Raw genomic sequence first — 21,744 nt, 5'->3', positions numbered from 1 at the left:
TCCACAATTGCTTCAACTAGGATAGGGCGTAGATGGCTCCATTGTTTGTGTAGTATGTGGGAAGATTCTGCAACAGGTACTAAATATCAGAATAATGTAATAGTGGGAAAATAGCCCAAGAATGTGAAATTGTGACCTATCTATAAGGATGCATTTGCTTTGAAAAAAGTATTTTATGTCTTTATGCCTCATGCTCAAGAGAAGCAAGTTCAGGATAGAAAGTAGTGGATGAATGATTATAAAGTAATGCAGGGAAACTAGGTAATCTTAATGGAATTAAGATTAATTTTTTAATTGTTAAAGTTGCTATGTTAGAGAAAATGGAGGTTCTCTTTAGAATAGCAGTGAAGTGGCATAAGGCCTGAGAGGCATAGGGTACATCTCCTCTTTGAATCTCACTTCTCTGGAGAGCTCAGCACCTCATCCGCAGTGTGGGGATAATCTGTTACATTATAGTATTAAGGACTGCAACAAAAGTATTTGAAATATATAGGAAACTTTAATGTTCTATATAAATGTTAAATGAAATACACTGTGGCTATCCATCTGTAGAGTTTTACATTAGACTGCCACAAAACCAAATTTGATAACTATTAAGCAGCATCTAGGGTCACAATAAACTGCTCCCTGCATGATTATTTTGACTCATAAGAAGTGAGCCAGCCTTTGTTACAAAGACTTCATGTGCGAATCAAGTTTTACAGATCAGCTTGTTTCTAACCCAGTGATCAGTAATATTTTTGTTAGTGTGTTCCTTTATGCTAGCAGAATGTTAGTGACTTATACTTTCAAAGTGGTGATGGTAAAAGGCTAATTTGTTTCTATTCATGATCATGTAAGGATCATTTTCTTTAAAGGACTGAGGAAAACTGCAAGCTTTATTTGAAACAAGTCTCTATTGAACCTACACCTGTGAGTTTCTCATTCCTTCCCTCCAGTGGATCGGCGTTAGGTCCTACCTGTTCAGAATTTCAACTTGAAATTCTGTTTACTTTTTACTATATCTGTTTGTCCAGAGTCATATGTACATAAGGAACAACTTATCCAGAACATGTAGCTGTGTTACCATGAATGTTTGTTTGCATTTGTGTTTAAGAAGGTGTTTATGTCTAGTCGTAAGCAACTCATCCATAACTTGCCCTTCTAACATCTGCCTCCTTTACGTCATAAACCATGATTTTTCTGACAAGAATGAGCCTAGCATCCTCTTTGGCTTGCAGGCTTCCCTTTCAGTTTCTGACATGGTGATGAGGTCGGGTTCAGAAGCTTTTGCTTGTGTTTGTGATTTGATCAGAGCTTGTCATGTCATATAACCAGAATAAGTTGTGATTTAACCTAACTATGATTTGTTTGAAATGACCCAAGTCATAGTTTACAAACCTGGCTTTAAAAAAAAAAGTTTTCAGAATTATGATTATGATTGTTTTGAAAATTGACTTGTGTTAACAAGCCATAGATAAATTAACCACATTTTAATGTCACATTTTGAACATAATGCTAAACTGTGGTTAAAATGGCAGTGAAAGCTTCCCAATCCTTCTCACAGCTCTGCTGGAGAGGGAGGGAAATTGTATGAAGGGGGGGGGGGAGAGAAGACTGTGCTCAGCTTGTTCCCATTACAGTAGTGGAGATGGGGAACATTAGCCCTCCAGATGTTGTTGAAATCCAACCCGTCAGCTGCAGCCAGCATATCTAGTGGTCAGGGATAATGGGAATTGTACCCTTAACAACATCTCAAGGGTAACAGATTGCCTGTCCCTGTATTTTGATATATCATGTTTTATCATGATGTCTGAACACAATAATTTAAGGTTTCAAAATCTCATTGTTGGTTTCAGTGGAGTATTTGTGCAGGAAATATTGCTGGAGGTGAAGAAGAGGCCCTTGCCTACCTGCTTAACGTACTGGGGTTTCCTTTTGGTGCTTCATGTGAAGATGTTGTCATGATGAGGGAAGCCTTTACATGATCCATGCATTATCATATATGTCAGCTTAATCTGATCCCCTGACAGTGAAGACATGTTTCATTTTAAAAAATAGAATAAAAAATAACGCTTAAACAGTTAATTTAGGGAAGATGATGCTTTCTCTGACATGTTCTTCAAAAATCTTCCAATTTTTGCCAAGAGTTCTATAAATCTCATGAGAGAACAGCTATTTTCATTTTACAACTTTGTTTTGTTACACTGTCAACCACTGTCCTGTATATTAAATGATCTGGGACCCAATAAAATGTGATAAATGTTAGTACTTCTAAAACTGATGTTGTGGAAAGATGGAATTTTGTCTGCTTGCAAGCTGTTGTGTTTTCTGCAACGATGGAGTGATTGTGATATTAACATTCTTTTATACTACAGTAGGGCTCCGCTTCTCAGCGTCCCACGTTTTGGCGTTCTGCGCCAGCAGGGCGATCAGCTGGAGGGGGAGCTGGAGCTCCCCACGCTCCACCTGATCTCGCTGGAGGAGGGGAAGATCAGCTGTAGCACGCTACAGATGATTTTCTACTCCTCAGGGGCGATCAGACTCCCGCACTCCTGCTGATGGCGCTGGAAGAAGGGAAGATCAGCTGTAGTGCGCTACAGCTGATCTTCTCCTCCTTGGGGGTGGTCAGACTCCTGCACTCCAGCTGATCTCGCTGGAGGAGGAGACGAGGAGGGGAAGATCTTCTCCTTGGGCGCGATCAGTGGGTTAGGTTCCAGACCCTTGCGCTACAGCTGATCTGCTTTTTGGCACTTTTTGCTTTTCGGCAGGGGTCTGGAACCTAACCTGCTGTATGAGTGGGGCCCTACTGTATGTACAGTAAACAGTTGCATTATTGTTCCATCAGGTTAAAAGGATATAGTTTCTAAAAAGCACATATTGTCCAGAAACTAACAGTATATGTATGTCACTTCCCCCCTGCTCTCAGTACTATTCTGAGTTTTAAGAAGCTTCTGATTTTCTCCAATTTATGTTTCACTATGATGGGGTGATGCTTGAAACTAGTTCATACAGTCAGTAACCATACTGCAGCTTTTCTTGATCCTCTATCCTTCACTGCATTTTGGCATGCTATTGCTCTGTGGGAATTTTATCATTTTTTCATACCTATTTACGTGGGTATCCTAGATGTGTCATGGTATACTTGGAAGCAGACAGCACAAACCGCCAAATCAGTTACCCATCCAATTGCGTAACTGGTGAAAAGAAAATTATGGAAACTAATTTTGAGGATACTGTTTCTATAATCTATAATGGTGATTAAATTGTTCCACACATAACTCAGTTACTTTCCCTATTTTTAACTTTTGAGGAAAAGACCATTATTTCAGTTTACTGTTAGCCATATTACACTATTGTGTTGTGCTGTATGTTCAGTGATTACTATTGAAAACTGGTTCTGCGGTCCATAGCTTTGGCCTTGTGCAGTTGCAGATCTTGAACTTGTTATGATTGGGTTATACAATATTCCCCTCCTTATTTTTGACTATATTAAAGATTAGCTGGCCCAGTGGTCAGTGACTTCTGCTTGGATCCAAAGGTTATGTTGCACCCAGGGCTGTGGAGTCGGTACGCCAAACCTTCGACTCCAACTCCTCTATTTTTCCACTGTCTGACTCCAACTCCGACTCCAACTCCTCTATTTTTCCACTGTCTGACTCCAACTCCGACTCCAACTCCTCTATTTTTCTACTGTCCGACTCCACCCAAAATTGCTTCTTGTCAATCAAAATTTATTTGGAAGTCAGAGTCGGTACATTTCTACCGACTCCGACTCCACCCAAAATTGCTCATGACTCCGACTCCACAGCCCTGGTTGCACCAGTAGAACAGAATTTCCACTCATCCATGTGTGCATTAATCACCTCACATCACGTGCTATTCTATTCCAGAGGGACCATCAATCCTCAGAATTTTTCAAGAGGCTGTTGAGAGAATAAGGCAGGAAAACTCCCATGGTATGAACAGAGTTTGATTTGCAGAAGTTAGGATTTGAGTAAATAATTCTAGCTTTCCAAACATTTGCTGAAAAATTTGGAGCTATTGCTGTGGCTACTTGTACTGATACAAATCCTCTTTTTCTTTTCCATAAGGTTGTTTTTGTATTTGAATAAGTCCAGTGTTATGGTGGATAATCTGAAGTATCTAGGCCATCCCCAGCCATCAAGGTTTAAAAAGGGCTACATTGTAAGTGATTGGTGATAATTTAAGGGAAACCAACAAGCAGGCAATGAAGGTAACAGCTTTCTCCCCACTTGTGCACCCTAGCAACTGAATTCAGAATCATACCACCTCAAACACTGGAGGTAGTACACAGCTATCATGGCTAGAAGCTATTGATAGCCTTATCCTCTATGAGCTTGTCTAACATCCTTTTAAAGCCATCCAAGTTGGTAGCCATTACTACCTTGCAGTTGCAAATTCCATATTTACATATGTGCAGTGTGGAGAAGTACCTTGTTTTGTCTGCTCTGAAATCTTCCCATATTCAGCTTAGAGCTGATTCAGAGTTCTAGTATTATAAGTTTCCTGCAGTGCTGGCAACTTCCAGGGAACTTTTGTTTTTTGGGGGGGGGGTCCAACATTTGCCATTTCATGGAGTAGAGATGCAAGCTGTATTATGTTTGTTCCTTAGTTGTCTAAATAATCTGATCAGTTACTATGTATCATTGCTCAGACTCTAATTAGGAATACAAGAAACTAACCAGAAAATGTTTCTGCAAATTTGAAATGATAAAACGTCTAGACCAGCCTTTCCCAACTAGTGGGCCACCAGATGTTGTTGGACCACAACTCCCATCAACCTCAGCCAGCATTGCCAATGGTCAGGAAAGATGGGAATTGTTGTCCAGCAACATCTGGTGGCCCACTAATTGGGAAAGGCTGGTCTAGACCTTCGTTTTACGGAGTTCTGAACTCTTCAGCCCAGGGTATGGTCCGAAGGCACATGAGACCACCACCACTTTGCTGAATCAAAGCAGGTCTGGGTCCGGTCAGTACCTTGATGGGAGACAAAGTGGGAACCACATGCATGTTGCCTTGGGTTCTATGATGGAAGAACTGTGGGATATAAATAAATAATAAAACTCTTAAAGGTACTCTACTAAAGACAGACAACGTACTGTGACAGGGAGGCAACTTTAAGTGGCAGGTTGCACAGTTGATATAGGTCAAATTGGGCACAGCTTCCTTCAGATAAGTGTAAGTCCTGTTTTCCTGCCAACTACAATACTCCATCACTTCCCATTTACAGTTACAAGTTGGAATGACACCTCTTCCTTCCAAATAATCCCATAACTGTTACCCATGTGGTAACACTTTGCTGTGGAACTTTGAAATGCACGAATCCCAGAACCAAACTAGATGTGATATTTGGTCTTGTGTGCAAGATTTTTTTTTGTTAATGAATAGTCACTGCAAGGGGTCACAAGCTTGATCGGGTGTATGGAAGGATGGGGGCTTTCACTGTGACCCTAATTGGATTAATCACACCCCCTATTTACAGTAGCAGGTGGGGGGATTCCAATTACATCCATGGTGGGGGTGAAGGCTTAAAGCCCTCTTTTCCCCATGCTATAGTTCTCTGACTTGGGACCCCTTGTGTGAGCTATTAACTTAAAATCTAGCATGCGAGGCCAAACCACTTGACAAATGTCTAGTTGGGACCTTACTTTTATATTCAAACAAAAACATTTAATTATTGCAGCTGAATCTCCATTATCAATATACTGAATCAGTGGTGTCAGATGGAGTAGAACTCTAAATGCAGTTAAATCAAAATAGTTTCCTGTAATTATACAGCCACAAGAGTGGCTCTATACTATAGCCAGCATGGATTTTTCACATTCCACAATGTTAAATTGAAAATACCCACCCATGCCATTCTGCTGCTTCCCATAAGCTCATTTCAAAACAAAATCTTACAAAACTCAGAAACTCTTGCTTAACAACCCTCTAAGTTTTCATGGTGATACACAAAACAGAGAGAATCGAGAGTTCAAAGTGTAGAACAAGAGAAACAAACTCCAGATTCCTGTGGGACTTCTTTTTGTCAGTGGTCTCATAATCTGTTGAAATTAATTAAAAATCAGCCATGTTCACAGAGTACCTGTAATCCTATTACTGATCTTGCCCCATACTCTGACCTTCATCTTCTGCAGTTGAAAAGTTTGAAAAATGCATGACTGATTTTTAATTAATTCACTAATAGGCAAAAAACCTTGCCGTTTAAGAATGTACCTATAGCCCACAGATATTTCTATCAAACTTTAAAAAGCAGGGAAATTGGGCAGCTATAGTGAATGCACCAGGGGAGCAGGAAACCTGACCTCCTGTCTGAGATATTGTACTGCCATACAAAGTTGACAAAATGCAAACACAATTTGGGTTGGTCTTTCACAGTCCAATCCACTTCTTGTATAGCTTGGAAGAATTTGGTAACTTGTACCTCTGAGCATGGGATTTATTTCTGTGCAATCACGTTTGAAAATGGAAATGGACTGCCTTCAAGTTGACCCCAACTTATGGTGACCCTATGAATAGGGTTTTCATGATAAACAGTATTCAGAGGTGGTTTTACCATTGCCTTCCTCTGAGGCTAAGAGGCAGTGACTGGCCCAAGATCACCAGTGAGTTTCATGGCTATGTGGGGATTCAAACCCTGGTCTCCCAGGTCATAGTCCAACACTGACCTGGGGGAGGGGCAGGGAGGGGAGGAGATTGCATGGCTGGGTGAGCACTGGGCAGAAGGGAAGCCCTTTTCCTTTCCAAAAGGAAAACGTTGTGAACATTATCATTGCTTTGCAGTGTTTCCCCCACCTTTTTATTCTACAGCAGGCACATGTAGCCTCCCACCCATATTTAAACTAAAGCTGTCCCTGGCCACATCCACACCAGGCCTTTATTTCACTTTAGACAGTCATGGCTTCTCTCAAAGAATCCTGGAAGTGTAGTTAGTGAAGGGTGCTGAGAGTTGCTAGGAGACGCCCTGTTCCCCTCACAGAGCTTCAATCAGATTGGCTGACTGCTAAATCCCTCTGGCCACTGGAGCTTTGTCAGTGGAATAGGAATCTCCTCTCAGCACCTTTCACAAACTACACTTCCCAGGATTATTTGGGGGAAGCCATGACTGCCTAAGTCAGGTGTGGGTGTTGCCCCCTGATTAGGCAAGCCCAGCAGCTGTGAGTCTGGCTTTTAGAACACTGACAATTGGTTCTTACTGAGCATGCCTGACACTATCATTGGGTTCCAGCCAAAATTTATTAAATTAATTAAAAATCAGCCAGGCATTTTTTAAACTTTTAAACTGCAGAAGATGAAGGTCAGAGTATGGGGCAACGTCAGTAACAGGATTACAGGTACTCTGTGAACATGGCTGATTTTTAAAGAATTTCAACAGATTATGAGAACTCTGAGAGAAAAAAGTCCAAAAGGCATCTAGGTTTTTTTTTCTCTCTCTCTCTTTAGACTTTGAACTCTCAATTCTTTCTGACTGTTTCTTGTATTGCCATGAAAATTGAGAGGGTTGTTAAGCAAGCATTTCTGAGTTCAGGACTATAAATTTTGTAAGGTTTTGTCTTGAAATGAGCTTATGGGAAGCATCAGAATGGCATGGGGGTATTTTCAATGTAACATTGCGGAATGTGAAAAATCCATGCTGGCTATAGGATACAGCCACTCTTGTGGCTGTATAATTTAAGAAATTTACCATTGAAGTCTATCATAACCTTGGGCATGCTCAGTAAGCACCAACTGTCAGTGTTCTAAAACCTGGATGCACAGCTGTTTGGCTTGGATAATCAGGTGGCCACACCCATGCCAGGCCTTTATTTCACTTTAGGGAGTCATGGCTTCCCCCAAAGAATCCTCGAAAATACTCTCCTAAGAGACCTCCAGTGGCCAGAGTGGTTTAACAGTCAGCTGCTGTTCTGGGGATTGTAACTCTGTGAGGGGACCAGGGCGTCTCCTAGCAACTCACACCAACCCTTCACAAACTACACTTCCCAGGATTCTTTGGGGGAAGTCAAGACTGACTAAAGTGAAATAAAGGTCTGGTGTGGATGTGGCCAGGGACCGCTTTGGTTTAAATTTGGGTGAGAGACTACATGTGCCTGCTGTAGAATAAAAAGGTGGGTGGAAGCCTGAAAACAATGATACTGTTCACAAATTTTTCCTTCTGGAAAAGAAAGGGGTTTGCCCTCTGACCAGTGCCCACACACCCAACCCCCTCCTCTCCCCCTTCCTTCCCTTTCCTTCCTACCCCTATCCTTCCTCACCTTCACTCCCCCTCCCCTCCCGCAGGTCAGTTTCACTTATCCTAAGCATGATTGTACAGGGGTGAATCCCATTGAACTCAAAAAGCATGCTAATGATCAAACTTGCCCTCCCCTCCTCCTCCCTTCTATCCTCATCCGCTTACAATCCCCTCCCTCTCCTTCCTCTCCCTTCCCTCCTCCTTCCTTCTCTCCCCCCTTCTCTTCCCCCATGGTCAGTTTTACCTATCCTAACTATGATTCCAAGGCAGTTAATCCCACTGAAATCATAAGCATGCAAATGATCAGACCTGCCTTTCCCCTCTCCATCCCTCTTCTCCTTCCCCTCCTTCTCTTCTCCTCTCTCTCCTCCCTTCTTCCTCCTCCTCTTCCTCTTCTTTCTTCTTCCTCCCCTGCCCACTCCAGACTGCCCTCTCCTCCTCCCCCATGGTCAGTTTCACCTTTCCTAAGCATCATTGAATGGGAATATATCCCACTGAACTCAATAAGTATGCAAACGATCAAACCTGCCTTCCTTCCCCCTCCCACCTGCTTCCTTCCCCCTCCTCCCCTCTGCCCTTCCTTCTCTATGGTCAGTTTCACCTATCCTAAGCATGATTACAGGGGAATAAATCCCATTGAACTCAGTAAGCATGCAAATGATCAATACATTCTCAGCAAACTTGCACAGAATCCCATTTCTTACATCTCAGACTAAAAAGCAGAGAGATTAACTAATAGACAAAAAAACCTTGCGATTTAAGAACATACCTATAGCCAACAGATATTTCTATCAAACTTTGAAAAGCAGGGAACCTTCTCCTCTTATGAATCTGCCTGTCCTTTAAAATCAACTGTTGAGTGCTTCTTGTGTGTACCATTGCCTTCTGAGGCAAGGTTAGTGACAATGAGCGAGAGGGCTTTCCTTTTTAAACATGCTTTTGATTCAGTAGCTGCTTATGGTGCTGGTTGAGAGGGCTGCTCTTTGTTTTTTGCTGCTGTTTTTAGTTAATTTATGTTTTACTGGTTGGAATTATGGTAGCTTTTATGTATGTATTATATCTGCTTTGATCAACTCTTTTATTGAGGGGGAAAGTGGAGTACATTTTTTAAAAAGACATAAATCAGCTATCCCTGCCTTTGGTTTAGGAGGTCATAGTTTAAAGGTGCTTGGTTGAAGGATCTAGTTGAAGTTGAAATTATGAATGCAGATTGCAATTCAGTCATAAGAACGAATATATTTTTATTTTCTTGTGCCTTCCCAACTTACAGCAAGAGTAGTAAGCTATTAGAAATTTCAGACTTCTACTCCCCAGATGGAACTATAGATTTGATCCAGACTAACTCATTGAAATCAATGAGACTTAAGTCAAATCATGATTAATTCATCACATTGATCTCAAAGGTACTAAAGTTCAAGTAACTTAGTGCGGATCCATCCCAACTTATTTGAATCCAACTCAATGTGTTTGAAATGCTCTCTGACAAATATGTTTACTTAAAGTAAAATTAATTTTGTAAGGAGAGTTATTAAATTTCATCTTATTTCTAGGTTTAACTACAGATCAACACATCATCTTGCGTCACATGGATTTTATGAATTCTTAAACTGGTTTGACGAAAGAGCATGGTATCCGCTAGGAAGAATAGTTGGCGGAACTGTAAGTATCAGCCAATGTATTCATGTTTTAAGAAAATATTTAAAATGAACACTATTACTTCCATTCCATGTTGTGCTTTAATACAAGTGTAGGAAACCTTTGACCCTCCAAATGTTGTCGAACTACAACTCCTATCAGACCCAGCAAGAACGGCCGGCCAGGGATGATGAGAGCTGTAGTTCAGCAACATCTGGAGGCGTAAAGGTTCCCCACACCTGCTCTAATGTGTGGTTTGCAGTCACGAAGAATAAATATTTCCTTTTAAAGATCACATATTTATTTTCAATTATAGTTAAGTGTCTACAGAAAATGGGCTGTTCTGCAATGAAATTGAATTAGTGCTTGTATTTAACATATTTGTATTACTCTCATATCATCTAACAAACAGATTGTGTTAAAGGCTGTGTTAAAACACACCAAGGAAGAAAACACCTGGTGTTTGAGTGTAAATGTCATCAGTAAAACAGGGCTGAATCTAGACTAAGCTAGTTGGATTTGGGTCCTGTTGAAATCAAGTCTTGACTGAGTTGTCCCATATCCTTGAGTTGTTTGTGAGAGAATGCAAACACACAACCCAGAACAATACGTTCGGCAAGGAAGTAAATCCTTGAGTCTGCTGATCATATAGGTTGTCTGTATCTGAAGTACTTTGTGGAGAGAAGAGCTTTGAAGCTCAGACAGAAAGAATTGAACATGGCACATTTTTATAGCATTTAACAGAAGAGGTGGTGGCCAAGGAGCCATTATGGGGAATCATTTCCTTTTATCTGCTGCAGCATAGTAAGAGAACTGGTGCTCCTGTTTTTCCTTCCTTGCAGAACTGGCAGGTGGAAGTTCTCCTCTAGTTCATTGAGTGGATGTAACAGTATGGAAGTGGGTGAGGTGATGAGTGGTTGTATGGTAACTATTTTTAAGAAGCCTGTTAAAATTCCGAACATGGGGCATTTTTCCCAAGCTGCTGCTGGTTCCGTTTAGCTAACTGGGGTTCAATGCATCAGATTTTTTAACAAATAGCTTATATTTGTATTCAGTATCAGCTTTATGCTCATTTGGATTCTAAATACAAATAGATTCATGCAGGCAGTGTTGAGAAAAGGCATGGAGCAGCCATCACAAGATGAATACAGTAGGGCCCCACTCATACAGCAGTTTACGTTCCAGACCCCCGCCAAAAAGCGCTGAAAAGTGGAACTGCATCAATAAAATGGTGCCCAACGCTCAGCTGCTGAGCGCGTCATGCCGAAAAACGCCTTAAAAGTAGAACAAGCGCCGTATGAGTGGGGCCTTACTCTAATTGAATGCCAAAAAGCAGGGCCCTACTGTATTTGCTTGTCATTTGTGAGAAATCTTTAATAAAGCAATCTAGATTCATCAAAGCAGTTCTTATTGTGTTCTTGAGCCATCCTTGAAACTCACAGTATATACGTTTTTTAAACCTTGTATATGTTGCCCTATAATATGAAGGCTGTTTCATTGTAGATACTGAACAAGATGTTTATCCCTGCCAGTAGCTTGATTTTATATGAGTTGTGGAAGCAATCTCTTCTGCATGGGTTACTTGAAGATACTTGAAGTCTTTCTATAACATTAATTCAAATAAATGAAAAACACATCTTTTGTCTGCAATGTGGTAAATTGCTTTCCCGCTCTCTCTCCTAGGTATACCCAGGGCTGATGGTGACAGCTGGCCTTATACATTGGATTTTAAATATGCTTAACATAACTGTCCACATAAGAGATGTATGTGTATTCCTAGCACCAGTTTTTAGCGGCCTTACATCAATTTCTACTTTCCTGCTTACCAGAGAACTGTGGAATCAGGGAGCTGGGCTTCTAGCTGCCTGTTTTATTGCTATAGTACCAGGTTACATATCACGATCAGTCGCAGGATCTTTTGACAATGAAGGGATAGCTATTTTTGCACTGCAGTTCACATACTACTTGTGGGTAAGTAACTACTGAAGCCTTTTTGACATCCCCCCTCCCTTAAATTGGTTTTGTATTTTAGTTTCCTTCTGGTAGTCACAAGAAAGCATCTAGATAGCTAATTCAATTTTTGAGTAATTTTGTTTTGCTTCTGCTAATTACTTTGCCTTCCAGAAGAAAAGGTTGTGTTGTTATATTGAAGGGACTTGAACGAAGCAAATTCAAGACGTGTATTTCCTCACTATTGAACACTATTCTTTGTTAAATGAAGCATTCTTGTGTATATAACTTTTAAAAGTGGCCTGATAGAGTCATGTTGACACTACTAGAAATCATAATGGTTACAGTATAGATAGTAATGGTACATTAGGCTGTTGCGTGACCATTTCCCCATCTGCTAGTTCTCTGCTCCAAATCTCCTTTTCTCCCAAGCCACATTTCCTTCAGCAGGGTTCAAAATGTGTTTACCCTTCCAAATGTGCATTTGAAATCCAGAGGCATCTTAGGAGAGGTGAGATGGAGTGGCAAAGCATTAAGCACTGCCTCCTCCCCCGGTTGCTTATTTGCTCTAAATGACCTCCTCCTGAACTGCCCTGTCTCTTCAAAGCAGAGTTGACCATCAGGATATCATTACTTGTATATTTGTGAAGTTCAGACCCTGAAAGTGTATTACACAGCTTGAAATGTGCATGTTTAAAAGTGCAATAGAAGTCATTAATCAAACCGTACAAAAGTTTAACATTTACAAATCGATATTGTTATGAAAATTGAGCTATATAAATATAAACATAACATTTGTTTGCCTGGTAAAGCAGCCAGGTGCACAGCTTCTTCTTCAGATATCTGACAGATGCATTTGTGCATATTCAAATATATAACACCAACAAAATCACCTACTGAAAACTTTGGAAAACTCATACCAGGGGGAAAAACTGCTTAAAAACAAATTAGCAACTTCTTAATTTCAGATTATTTTTTCCTGAAGACCCTCTAAGCGTCATATACACATAAGGTGGCCACTCATCTAACTATTGACTAGACCCAAACTTGCTTGACTTCAGCACAATGAGTGCCTCTTGTGTCTTCAGACCATACCTTACTTGAGCAGACTTAATATCTTTCAGACATTCAGGAGAAAAATACCTGCAAAAATACAGCAACTGTTATAAGTAGATATGTAGTCAATCAGTATAGAATTCATTCAATCAATTTAGAATTGCAGTTTAATTTCTACAGTAGAGAACTCTGGAAGTTGTGCATGGTTCCTGTGCACTGATAGGGCTTCATGTTGATTGCTCTGGTAAAAAATACTTGCATTGCAATCTTATACATGTCTGCTCAGAATTAAGTCTCAATGAGTTCAGTACGGCTGCAATCTTGTACCTACATTTCTAGATGTAGTGCACTGTTAAATTAAGATTCCCCAGTTGGAATTCAATTGACCACATGGCTTAGTTCAGCTATAACTGCAATCCATTGTTTGACGTTGTATGAACCAAACTTGGGCTCACACTTCCTCCCTCCCTTGCACCTTCCCTTGCTTCTTTTCTAGTAATCCAAAGATAGTGAGCCCATGTCCCACCACCCCTTTCTAAAATTGGGAGCCTCTTACCTTTGAAAAGTGCCACTTCTCCCTTTTGTGCTGCACCTTTGTTAGAGGATCTTAGGCCTCTCTTAAGTGTTCATTTTTCTCTCTAACAATGGTGTTGTGCCACAGGGAGAAGTGGTGTTTTGCAAAGGTAAGAGGTGGCATCTAATTTTGGAAGGTCTTTCTTTACTAGGAGGAGAGATGTCTTTCCTCCAACCCAGTACAGAGCCCCCTTCTCTGCTGTGTGTAAGTGTTACTTGTCCTCCATCCCCTTCTGCTGAGTGTGTGTGTGTGTCTGCTTCTTGTCTTTCCCCTCTGCTCTGTGTGTGTGTGAGAGAGGGTGCGTGGGTGGATGCATTGCCCATGTTCACTACTGGCATGCAGGCCCTCGTCAGACGGGCAACCCTCTGTGCAGTCCTTGGGCTGAAAAAGGTGAGCCACTCATACAGTAAATTATGGTTTTGCATAAAAGAGGAAGTGTGGCAGTAGAAGAAAGCACATGAGTCTGAGGGTCATTCATGTAATACCAAACCATTGTTACTTGATACTGTAGGTAAATCAAGCCAGAGTGGCAATGAAATGAGTACCTCAGTTCATTCTGATGAAAACCTTAAGTAATTTTTAATTAGCCTCTGCTCTTTCAAGAGCATTTTTAAAAATTTAAATGATACATTTTTGTTTTCATTGTTTCTGTTTATAACTCAAAAAAACCTTTTTTTAGGTGAAGTCTGTAAAAACTGGATCAGTCTTCTGGACAATATGCTGCTGCCTATCCTACTTTTACATGGTAAGTGGTATTCTAAATTTATGCACATACCTTGGTTTTGAAATTTTATCGGTATAACACAAAGTCATATTTTTATTGGTACACTAACTGCTTTTATTGATAGTATATTGAATATTAGAGCAGTCTTTAAAGTAGAAAGAAGTATGTAGGCACGTCTGAAAATACATTATATAGCTTCTGCACGAAATGCTTGTGACTTGAGACTGTTTCTAAAAGGTGGTAGGTTTGAAAGGTTTGTTTAGCAGGAGAGCATTCTTCAATTTAGAGAGTAGGTATGCATTTTGTAGCAGGCTTCTTTGGCTGCTCTCCTTAAGTCGTATGCTATCCCCAAGATAAGCATTTTAAGCAGGAAACTTTTTAAGAACGTCCTTTCCTTCTCCAAGGGCATCTAAACATTTTTCTCTTATTTGGGGATTTGAAGTCAGTTGAAGATTGTTATTTTTAAGAAAGCCACTTGCCTGGTTTGCACATAACAGCAAACCATAATTTAAAGCCAACTATGGTTTAATGTGAATGAGCAGCCTGCTGATGTACACTGTTCAAAGGTTCGGTGGCACTTGGCTTCTGCTACTGCACTACAGGTGAAACAAGCGAGAGGCTTGTGAATGCTTTCCTCCAAACAAACCATGAGCTGTAAGTTGGTCACCATGGTTTGTTTGAGGGAAACAAACCACAAGCATGGGTTTGAACAACACCACAGACCAGATTCTGGCTAGTTTTGCCTGCAGCATAGTAGTACCAAGAGCAGGACAACTATGGGAACTGTAGAGCAGCATGCACCAACACATTGCTTATTTTAAACTTACAGCTTAATATGATATGTGAACTGGGTCTCTTTAATCCTAGAGTCCTGGTATACTGTTTTGTGAAGTGCTTTTAAGTAGTGGTGCTGATCTCCTCTCACTGCAATATTTTAAATGCAGCAGAAATAATTTGTTCCAAGTAGAAAAACTAAAATGTCTTGGAGAATAGAAACATCTTCACCGAAAGGATCTTAATGAGGGTGCCAGGTGACCCTCATTGAGGAGGCTGTTCCGTTATCAGGTTGCCTCCACTGAAAAGGCCTTCTGCTTAGTAACTACCCACTTCACCTTTTTAGTGACTGTCTCTAGATCCAAGCAGATGCATATGGGAGGAGGCAATCTTCTGTGGCTCCAAGCAAGTTGTTCAGAGCTTTAAAGGTTGCTTTGTCTGGACGATACCAGATACTCTGTTGCCATGTGTGTGACATATTTAGCAATGTATGATACAATTATAGTGGAATCTTAACCTGATGTTAGATAAGTAAATTTATAAAGCAGTATAAATCTGGCGCAATAAAGCAGTTTATATTCTGTTCAAAAGATTACAAAATGGAAATGTATCATTATTTATGCAGTGACATGTCTGTACTAATCTATATTGTGTATTACTGGGTCTGCTTTCTGTCTGGAATTTTTCTGTTCTGTGGATTTTTCCTTGTGGCCTGGATTATCTTGTATTGAAGATGACTAAACATAATTCATATTGGTCAGTTTAATTGCTTAACTGTGTTATGTACAAAGTAGTATTATGCTCTGTTGTATGTATTTCACAGGTTTCTGCATGGGGTGGTTATGTTTTCATCATCAACCTTATTCCACTGCATGTATTTGTGCTCCTGTTGATGCAAAGGTACAGCAGGAGGGTCTACATAGGTAAGTGTTTTGACTTGCTGAATTTGAATGAAAACTGATTTTTTATTTGTAATTAAATTACTTCCTTTCTCAATTTGAATGACTATGACTATGAAATTAATTCAGACTTTTGTCTAGTCACAATTTATTGAGCATAAAATAGAATTAGATTTACAATGCCTTGCAAAAGTAATCAGACCCCTGACCAATGTTCTCATGTTACTAAATTACAAATGGTACGTTGTGATTTTGTTCTGTACAATATTTTATTTTGCAACACAGAAACTCAGAATCAATTATTGTAAGGTGACATTGGTTTTATGTTGGGAAATGTTTGTAAGAAACATAAAAAACTGAAACATGGTGCTTGCATAAATATTCAACCACCACATTAATATTTGGCAGAGCTACCTTTTGCTGCAATAACAGCTTTAAGTCTTTTGGGGTAGGTATGTATCAGCTTTGCACACAGTGTCAGAGGGATTTTGGCCCCTTCTTGGCAGATTCACTCCAGGTCATTCAGGTTGGTTGGACATGGCTTGTGGACTGCAGTTTTCAAAGAGCGCCATAGATTCTCAATGGGATTGAGATCAGGACTTTGACTGGGCCACTGTAGGACATTCATCTTTTTGTTCTTTAGCCACTCCAGTGTTGCTTTGGCCTTGTGCTTGGGATCATTGTCCTGCTGAAAAGTGAATTTCCTCCCAAGCTTCAGTTTTTGAGTGGATAGAAGCAGGTTCTTTTTCAGTATTTCCCTGTATTTTTCTCCATCCATTCTTCCTTCAGTTTTAACAAGATGCCCAGGGACTGCTGATGAGAAGCATCCCCACATCATGATGCTGCCATCACTATACTTCACTGTAGGGATGGTGTATCTTGAGGCGTGGGCAGTGTTAGGTTTGTGCCACACATAGCGCTTTGAGTTTTGGCCAAGAAGCTCTGTCTCATCTGACTACAAAACCTTTTCCCGCATCACAGCTGGGGCACTCTCATGCATTCTGGCAAACTCCAGACATGCTTTCAGATGGTACTTTTTGAGTAACGGCTTCTTTCTTGACACCCTCCCATACAGGCCAGTGTTATGCAGAGCTCTTGATATGGTTGACTAGTGCACCGTTGCTCCACTCCCAGCCAACTCTGTAGCTCTTTCAAAGTGATGGTTGGCCTCTCTCACAAGTATCCTTCTTGTTTGAGTGCTGAGTTTTGAGGGATGGCCTTCTCTTGGCAATGCCTGGATGGTATGATGCAGCCTCCACTTCCTGATTATTGATCCAACTGTGCTCACTGGGATATCCACACACTTGGATATTATTTTGTACCCTTTTCCTAAACTATGCATTTGTATTACGTTATCTCTCCCTTCTGTAGAATGCTCTTTGGTCTTCATTTTCCTTCAGATCCACAACCTGACCAATGATCCTTCAACAGTGGGTGTTTTATCCTGACAATGTGATAGCAACTTTCATGGTTCATAGATGGAGGCCAATGGTAAGGTAATTGTGTCCTCGATAGGGCAATTTCTTTCATCTGTGTAACCTGGGAGCTTCCACAGCACAGGGGTTGAATATTTATGCAAGCAACATGTTTCAGTTTGTTTCTTACAAACATTTCCCAACATAAAACCAATGTCACCTTACAGTAATTGATTTTGAGTTTCAGTGTTTCAGGATAAAGTATCGTACAGAACGAGATTACAATGTACCATTTGTAATTCAGTAATATGAGAGCATTGGTCAGGGGTCTGATTACTTTTGCAAAGCATTGTATTTTATTTTGTAAATCATGTGGTATTGCATTATTTATTGCTTCCCTCTAAGGAAGCATTTTTTTATTTATTAAAATAAATATGCTCAAGGCAGCTGGTAACCAGGATTATACTACTTCAAAATAAAGCACAAATAAAAAGTAGTCTAAAAAGGTAATTTAAAATGGCATTTTACTTTTCATTGAGTTCAAGACAGTCCTTCAGAAATGTATACACCTTTCTTACTTGTTCTCAGTGTGAGAGAAGCCTGTTTATAAAGGGGTTGATTTAACGCCGGCATTTCTGTAGTCTGATGTAATGAATGGGAGGTGATTGTCACAAGACATTGTTTTGCAGTGTTTAGCTTTTATTAGCTGCAGCATGCAAGCAAATAATACTTGCAGATCAAAGAAGGGTTTTTTCCCATAACTGCTTTCATTAATTAACGCACAGTTAGCTTTTTAAAGGGGCTTTATTTGTATGACAAATGCAGAATTACTTGGCATACCAAATTGTGCAGGGAAGCAGGCAAGATGATTAGAACCCTCAAATTTGTCCTTCCCAGAACCTCGGTAAGAGGCTGAGAGGATACAGTTGCCTCCTTATCAGGAATGGCATCAAAGCCATTCTACTGTGCTAGAAGATGATATGTCAGAGTGCACTGAGTTCAGTAAATATGTGGGACTACAATGCTTTGATCAGAGATGAGCCTCTGTTGCTGCCTTTTATTATCAAAGAGCAAGCAGATGCCTATCTCCCGTCATAGTGCTGGGCACAACAGCACTACGATTGGCGATAAAACTATTTCTGCTCTTGCAGCTTAAATTTTGAACCACCTGATGTTATATAATGTCAGGTGATTGACAGGTGGGCTCCCACCAACCTGTCATAGCGCCCACAGAGGGTGGGCCAGTTCTGGATCTGGCCCTCTGGCATGATCCAATATACCTCCCCTGACATAGATGTTTAGGGAGGAAGTTCCACATGTAGTGAGCTGCAAGAAAGGGTAAAGTTGAATTTTAAAAATATCCCTGGTGTAGTTTATTTTTTGCAGACACATGTACAACAATAAAAAGACTAATGGGGCATAATCTAATTTACCTAGCAATCTTATTCAAGATCACTTCATGTTCACAGAACTTTTTCAGAATGTAAATTCTTTGCCAGAAATGGATGTATTTTATGGCTTTGGTAAACAGATGTAAACTGGGATTCTATTTGACCTACTTGGCATCATAACTACAATGCTGACTGCTTATGCATATTTGATAAAGAGTTATTGATGTTGACATTAGTATGACTGCTTTGAATCAGTTTAGGAATCTCGCACAAGATCTGCTGTGAATGCGTTCTCCTAAGAGGGTACAGTGCTGAATTAAAAGAAAAACCTTCAGAAGTGGAATACGATGCATGTTTGATCTATTTTAGAACAACCTAGGTGTAAATGTAAACATTTGCTATAATAGTAGACATACATATTTGTCATAATTTAGGGCATATTTAAGTCTAGTTTTGAATAACTTTAAGAGGATGTACAATACAATATGCATGCAGAAAACTAGTTTGAATCTTAGGTTTAACTCTGCTCAAGCTCATCTTGAATCTGGTAAGAACAGAATTCAGTCACACGAACAAGATTGTTTTTCAAACTTCTTCCTTTTTTAGTTTAGCAGAACAGATATTTTTGCTCGTTACATTGAAGCAATATTAATATAAACATAATTTTAAGTGATACTTATAGGTGATTTCCATACAAAAGCAATTGACAGAATTCTCATTTTAAGGTTTATTAGCTAGTAATTAAGAACACATTGCTAGCAAGATGGATAATATAATGCGAGTATCCATACTGAACTGTAAGGCTGTTTATCATTCTATACTTCCTGGCTAGGGATGGTTTATTTGAAATGAGTGAGGCAGCTATATGGATGAAACATAACACTCTTTGAGATCAAATGAACCACACAGAAAAATGATCACGGGCAAAAACTGTTCGTACCTATGGGGAAACATTTTCCCCAACTTGTTATGCTGCAATCCAATACACACTTACCTGGGAGTAAGTCCCATTGAACCCGGTGGAGCGTATATTGGATTGCAGTGAATTCTTAAAGAATTGCTTTAGAATAAAGTTTCATAACCTTACTATGAACAAAAGGAAAACAGATTAAACAGCTCCTAGATTTAAAGTTTTTCATTTTAATTACACTATGTCAATCTGAACCTAATACAAACAGGTTAAAATCTACACTTATGATTCATTTTTATAAATGTTGATTATAACTATATCCAGCACACTGACTGAAGACCTCTTTATCTAAAAAGGAACCATGATGAATTATCGTTTCTGTTTAAAGATTATAAATGATACAATAAATTGTATAATATGTTTATTACTGTGGAAATAGCAAGTCATGACAGGTGCTGGGAACTAAGAGATGAGATGTTGTATCTTACTGAATCATCTGTGATCTATATAAATAAATTTGTATTCCTTTTCTTTGCTTTCCACCTACGTGACCTCTGCAATGTTTTCAATTCTCAATTTATGAGTACTAATTAGACTGCCAACCAAAGGGCATGAACTTTACATCCCATTTTATTGAAACACACTATTTTGTCCAATAACTATCAAGCCTTCCTACTTGAAAGTTCTGGACCCTTACAGCCTGATCTTATAAATCACAGCATCGTAGAGTTGGGCCTACAAGGCCATTGAGTCTAACCCCCTGCTGAGTGCTGGAATCCAAATTGAAGCATGTTGACTTGGAAGTAAGTCCCATTTTCTTTTGTGGGACTTGCTTCAAATAAAGTCTTGCTTTAATATCCATGCATATATAGAGAAATAGCTGAACCAAAATCTGTTCCTTGTCTGTGAACAGAAATAGTTCTGCAGTGCAAGTGTGCTGTACAAAGGTTTCAAATATTGCAGTTAGGATTTTTTAAAGGCATTCTTTAGTTGCAAACCATTTTTAAAAATTGTTAGAGCAGTCAGGTAGAACACATATTTGTTCAAAAAATATATAAACTTCAGTATGGGATTTTTTAATCTAAATATCAGTCTACCCTGCTCCATGCTCTTTATCTCAGCCACAAACCATGTGGCTGGCTGGAACTCAGAGTACTGTGTGCTGCAACATCTTGTTGTAGGTCCCACTTGATACGGATATTTCCTAAAACAATGGGCAATAGCCAAAGTTGTGGATATCCAGTGGACACAATTGAACATTTTCCCCTTTCCGTCCTCTCCCTATGTCCCCACCAGTCTTCTCTGGTGGGTCCTCCAACCCTCCAAGAGTTTGGGGGTACATGAAGGAGGAGAGGGTAGGATAGTCCTGTTGTACAAGCAGAATTCCACTGCAGAAGCCCATTGCACCAGCAGGATGACAGCATTGGATATTGCCCAGTAGGATAACCAGAATACTAGTACACTGCTCTTCAACCTTAAGTCTCCAGATGTTGTTGGACTACAGCTTCCATCATCCCCAGCCAGTGACCAAGGATGATGGGAGTTGTAGTCCAGCAATATCTGGGGACCCAAGGATGAAGAACAGTGTACTAGTAGATACTGATAGCATGAGAGGCAAAACAATATATGTTAATGTACATTGTATTCCTTTTCTCATACTTAGCACTGTTTTTAAAATGTCTTGAAGGCTGGATTGATAAGTCTGCATATGCACACTTAATGGCTCATCTTTTGTTTGTAAAGGAAAGCAAAGTATCACTTAAGAGGTTCTCCATATACTGTTTAGAGGGACATATCTGGTATGTGCTGTAAATAGCAGGGCTTTTACCTTTTTATATATATATTCTTGTGTAGTCTACAGTGGATGCTGGCTTTGCCCTTCAACTCTTGGTTGGCATGCATGCAGCAGAAATTTGATTTTCTGCTTTGTGCTGTGTTTGTATACCAAAGCAATGTTGGATTTGGTTGACAGGGCAGTCCTTGCTTTGTTTGCATTGAGAATAAGTGGAATCTGATCAGATCAAATCTTCACATGGGTGCACCAGTTTGTACAAGTAGACACATAATTTTTAATGTAGGTTTTGCATGTAGTCATCTGTCAGAATACTTAGTCAGCTGGACAGTTTTGTCAGTTAATAGCAAATGGAGTTTGCCACTGATACATGAAAATGAAGATATGGTAA

General features: G+C 39.9%; 1 protein-coding gene across 1 annotated transcript in view; it reads left to right on the top strand.

Moving 5' to 3' along the window:
- Positions 1-21,744, top strand: part of STT3B (STT3 oligosaccharyltransferase complex catalytic subunit B) — a 62,606-nt gene that overhangs the window by 10,804 nt on the left and 30,058 nt on the right. The window contains exons 2-5 of the mRNA XM_061586186.1: positions 9,784-9,892; positions 11,552-11,839; positions 14,128-14,193; positions 15,770-15,869. Coding sequence (XP_061442170.1) covers positions 9,784-9,892; positions 11,552-11,839; positions 14,128-14,193; positions 15,770-15,869 — 563 coding nt within the window. The remainder of the gene's footprint in view (positions 1-9,783; positions 9,893-11,551; positions 11,840-14,127; positions 14,194-15,769; positions 15,870-21,744) is intronic.

This window comes from Rhineura floridana, chromosome 10, assembly GCF_030035675.1.
Source record: "Rhineura floridana isolate rRhiFlo1 chromosome 10, rRhiFlo1.hap2, whole genome shotgun sequence".
NCBI lineage: Eukaryota > Metazoa > Chordata > Lepidosauria > Squamata > Rhineuridae > Rhineura > Rhineura floridana.
Note: the sequence above shows the minus strand (reverse complement) of the source record. Positions and strands in the feature narration are given on the sequence as shown.